This window comes from Gymnoscopelus braueri (assembly GCF_963280865.1).
Source record: "Gymnoscopelus braueri genome assembly, chromosome: 4".
NCBI classification, from domain to species: Eukaryota; Metazoa; Chordata; class Actinopteri; order Myctophiformes; family Myctophidae; genus Gymnoscopelus; species Gymnoscopelus braueri.
In genome coordinates this window covers 9,478,453-9,483,452 of record NC_137605.1, presented here as the reverse complement: position 1 = coordinate 9,483,452, position 5,000 = coordinate 9,478,453, and the positions used below count along the sequence as shown (strand labels likewise).

Sequence of the window (5,000 nt, the reverse complement as noted above, 5' to 3'; positions counted from 1 at the left end):
CCGTGGTCCGGGTGCCCATGGTGGATTTCTAACACTGTTGGCCTTCAGTGTCGTCATGGTAACTAGGCTGAGATTTCCACCTAAAGAGAGCCATTATAGTCATCTCCTCTTTTAACTCCATCCCTCCTTCCTTCTATCCTTCCACTACTACACCCTTTTCTCCCTCCATCTTTTCATCTCTCTCTCTCTCTCTCTCTCTCTCTCTCTCTCTCTCTCTCTCTCTCTCTCTCTCTCTCTCTCTCTGCATGTACTGCGTACCGTTGCTGTCGGGCAGAAACCTCGTATCTCCATATTCTAACTTTTTGATTTTTTTTGTAAATTAGCGCCCTACTTGATACCACACAAAACCATCAAAAGTAGCAGATCTACAAGCTCAAAACGTGGCACGGAGCGACGCGTTTTAAGCTTGTTGATCTGCTACGTTTGATGCTTTTGAATTGGAATCCTGAAAAGCAACAGTTTTGGACATATGAGGTTTCCACCCGACATTATGTTTACTAAGGAGCTGGAGAGATGTTGTAAAAGTCGAATAACATTGTTATAAAGCTGTTGTTACACAATTTTAAGATTGTTATAATGTAACTCTGAGAGGCTACACATGCAATCAAATGGACCCGTCCATTTCATTGCATTCGTACCCTCTCAGTGTTACAAATAGTTATGGATATCTGCTTTGATTGATTGATTGATTGATTGATTGATTGATTGATTGATTGATTGATTGATTGATTGATCGATTGATTGATTGATTGATTGGATACTTAAAGGGATACTAGGCAGGATCAGAGATCTGTGTGAGTACACACACTCCGCCCCCCCCCCCCTCTCTGACAGGTATCAAAGTGATTGCTGTCTTTGATGCGTTCATTGATTAGAGAGAGCACTAACGAGTTTGACACATTTTATGGGCCCAATCAAATCAACTCAGGGCACAACCCCTTTGAAGTTCAAAAGGATCAATTAAGAGCTCCGGCCGAGACCCTCCCCCCCCCCCCCTCTCCCCCCACAGACTTTTCAGTCCTTGCAAAGGGATGAATGTCAACATACAACATAAACAAAACCAAAATACAGCCAGAGGGATGTGTCTTTCTGCAGGAAAACACAGCAGCATCATTATATAGTGGCTGATAGAGGGGGGGGGGGGGGGGGATAGCAAAATAAATATATAAATGTATGTTTAAAATTTAGGCTCAAAGTTACTGTCTGCCTTTAAAGATTGTTAACACAGGTAGTATGTCCATTCAAAACCTAAAAAAAATTAAACACACTCCAAGTGAGAGGAGAGAAAGGTAGAACGAGAGAGGGTGAGAGGAATAAGAGAAAAGGTGAGATGGAGAGAGCGAGAAAGAGAGATGATGATGAAGAGAGGAGTGGTGGAGCAGATGGTAGAATGAACAGGAAATAAAATAGACTGTCATGGAGGAGAGAGAGAGAGCGAGAGAGAGGAGAGCGAGAGGAGAGAGAGAGAGAGAGAGAGAGAGAGAGAGAGAGAGAGAGAGAGAGAGAGAGAGAGAGAGAGAGAGAGAGAGAGAGAGAGAGAGAGAGAGAGAGAGAGAGAGAGAGAGAGAGAGAGAGAGAGAGAGAGAGAGATGAATGAACAAACAGAGAGAGATAAAACAGGAAAAGAGAGACAGAGTGTGGGAGAAATTGTGAACTGCAAATTACAACCTTATTATACAACAGCGGACAGCATCACACACACACACACACACACACACACACACACACACACACACACACACACACACACACACACACACACACACACAGTTCCAGAGAAACAGATGCAGGCAGACTAAGCGTTGCAGAAATGAATGTATTTGCTAATCCGCGAAAAAGCACAGGCAGACAGACAGACAGACAGACAGACAGACAGACAGACAGACAGACAGACAGACAGAACAGACAGACAGACAGACAGACAGACAGTACAGACAGACAGACAGACAGACAGACAGACAGACAGACAGACAGACAGACAGACAGACAGTACAGACCATAATCCGGTGAGCAGACAGACTCCTTTGCCACAGTAGGTGTGAGGGACCATGTCTCCGTAGCCGATGGACAGGAACGTGATGGAGATGAGCCACATGGCGCCCAGGAAGTTACTGGTGACGTCTTGAGCATCATGATACTGACACGCACACGCACACGCACAACACACACACACACACACACACACACACACACACACCACACCACACAACCCATCACTGTCCGCCCTGGCACGCACACACACAAACACATCTCAGCCTGAACAGTACGTATACCTGCTGCCAGGCACGTGTCGTGCACACAGAAACATCAAAGTAGCGCTCAGTAGCGCTTCCGGTTTCGGGCGGTAGCGAGTGCGCGCGGCCGCGGTAAACGGCGTGCATGGACCGTGACAGGTCTAAGCTAGCCCGCGCCAGTGGTGTAAAGTAACTAAGTACATTTACTCAAGTACTGTACTTAAGTACACTTTTGAGGAATTTTTACTTTACCAGACTTTACTTCACTACAATATTTGAAAACTTTAGGTACTTGTTATTTTGCAGATATACATTATTACATTATAAAACATATACACACACACACACACACACACACACACACACACACACACACACACACACACACACACACGCACACACGCACACACGCACAGCTACACACCACGCACACACACACACACACACACACACACACACACACACACACACGCACACACACGTCACTCACTGACTACCAATGACATCTCTAGAGTGTGGTTTCAATGCTCTGTTGTTGCTAGGAAACCTGTGAAACCCATGTCAACATCCTGTCAGTCGTATACACCAGAGGTTCTCAAAGTGGGGTCCGGGACCCTCAGGAGTCCTTGAGGGGTTCCAGGGGTCCCCAGTCAAATTAGTTGATATTTGCTGTTTCACCGTTTGTTTTGGTTGAAAGGGACCTTTTTGGGCTAGACCAAAACACCAACATAGGCCACAGCGAGAGGGCAATGTGTTGTGCAGTTAAACACCACCACACTACTCCAGTGGCTGATGACTGCTGGTATGGAAATAATGGGTAAAAAAGAAGAGGGCAATGTCACATACTATGCCTTTAAGTAAGCCTTTAAGTAAGCAAAGTTTACGTACGGTCTACTCCTGCAATATTTCCACCCAACTACAAACAGAAAGGAGAATGAGAGAGGGAGTCCCATTTCAGCACCTAGGACAGCGACACAGCTGGCTGGGCTTACTGCTCGGCAGTGTGTTATTAACTACTTAAACCCTCTGTTATTAGTAAAACCAGTGGTGGAAAAAGTACTCACATGTTTTACTTAAGTAAAAGTATCAATACTGCCATATAACAATACTCTGTTACAAGTAAAAGTCCGGAATTCAAAATGTACTTGAGTAAAAGTACAAAATGGGTATCAAATGTACTTAAAGTACCAAAAGTAGAAAGTACTCATTATGCAGAATGTCCCATTTCAAAGGTTTTCAAATGTGTAAAATGTAAAAGTCAAAAAATCTTTTGAAAATAGCCGATCTACAAGCTCACAATGCGTCGCATCGCGACGCATTCTGAGCTTGTAGATCGGCTATTTCAAATGGCCAAAATGTACATAGGGCTGAAGTGGTTAATGTATGTTTTATAATAATAATCAAAATCTACTAAGTAACTATAGTAACTAGTTTTCAAATAATTGTGGAGTAAAAGTACAATATTTGTCATGTACTTAGTTACTTTACACCACTGAGTAAAACGGACCTGAGTTGCAACTGCTGTTGTTTACTTCTGCATCTCTTTGCCAGAAACAGCCGTTCGACGAGGTCGGCAAGGTTTTGTCTCATCGGGATTCTTTGGTCTGAACTAAAGAAACACCAGTTAGTTGGTCTGTCTGTCTGTCTGTCTGTCTGTCTGTCTGTCTGTCTGTCTGTCTGTCTGTCTGTCTGTCTGTCTGTCTGTCCAACACCTTGGTCAGAAACAAGAAGCTCCTTAGTTGCGAGCTGTATTTGCTTTGAACCTTCAGGCTCTAGAATATGAACCCTGCTGAGTTGGTGTTTTCTCTACTGCCTCACTCTTAGGCTAGAATGATGACTTACACAGAAGATATCTCAAAATTTAATGGCAGATTGCAACGAAAACAACCTAACTTGACCATTTTTATATCAATGGCAATGTCAGTTTGGTCAATTTGTCTTTTTACTAGAAGGGCTTTTGTACATATAGTGTTTGTGCTTGTTGATGACATGAATTATTGTGTACATTTGTTATGCTATGTTAATGAATAGAATACATAAGACCACAATGGATACAAGTCCCCAGGATTTTTTTTAATGTTATCCTTTTAGCCTTGATGTCTGACTGTACCTTGTGCTGTTTACATTCATGACTAAAGAAGTATTCAATCACGTCTACGTCGAGTGAAGCCAGAAAAACAACTGAACTGCAAAGTTGAGAGTAATTCAGCTTTAGCACAGAGCAGTCTCAGCCAACCAGATGTGTGCTGTGCACTGAAGTGGGCGTGGACTAGACGTATACACACTCGACAGCACTGGAGGCAGACAGAAACTGACTATGAACTGAATGAAGAGCGACTGCATGGCCCGTTGCTTGCCTATAAAAATGTATAAATGGTTTACAAACGGGCTGCTAGAGACCAGCTTGGAGTGTTTGCACTTCTTCTCCTCCGTGCCCGTGAGCTGTCTCTGCCAGGCACAGCTGCAGGCTTTGATCTGAAACCTGAGGCGCTGGAACTCTCACTGGAGCACAACTCACTTATCGTCGCTGTCGGGGCAGAAACCTCTCAGGCAGAAACAAAAGCATCAAAAGTAGCAGATCCGCAAGCTCGAAACGCGTTCGAGCTTGTAGATCTGCAACTTTTGATGCTTTTGAATTTGAACCCTGAAAAGTAACAGTTTTGGACATACCGATGTGGGTCCACGTGTTGCGCTGAGACAGAAACAAAGGTGAATGCTTAAAGATGGGGTGCCATGATATTTTTGAACCCTAAAACCTGATCATAA

General features: G+C 43.8%; 1 protein-coding gene across 1 annotated transcript in view; it reads right to left on the bottom strand.

Moving 5' to 3' along the window:
- Positions 1–5,000, bottom strand: part of kcnn3 (potassium intermediate/small conductance calcium-activated channel, subfamily N, member 3) — a gene marked incomplete at both ends in the record, with an annotated part of 110,353 nt that overhangs the window by 27,366 nt on the left and 77,987 nt on the right. Inside the window, 2 exons of the mRNA XM_080425725.1 lie at positions 1,994–2,137; positions 4,617–4,709. Coding sequence (XP_080281851.1) covers positions 1,994–2,137; positions 4,617–4,709 — 237 coding nt within the window. The remainder of the gene's footprint in view (positions 1–1,993; positions 2,138–4,616; positions 4,710–5,000) is intronic.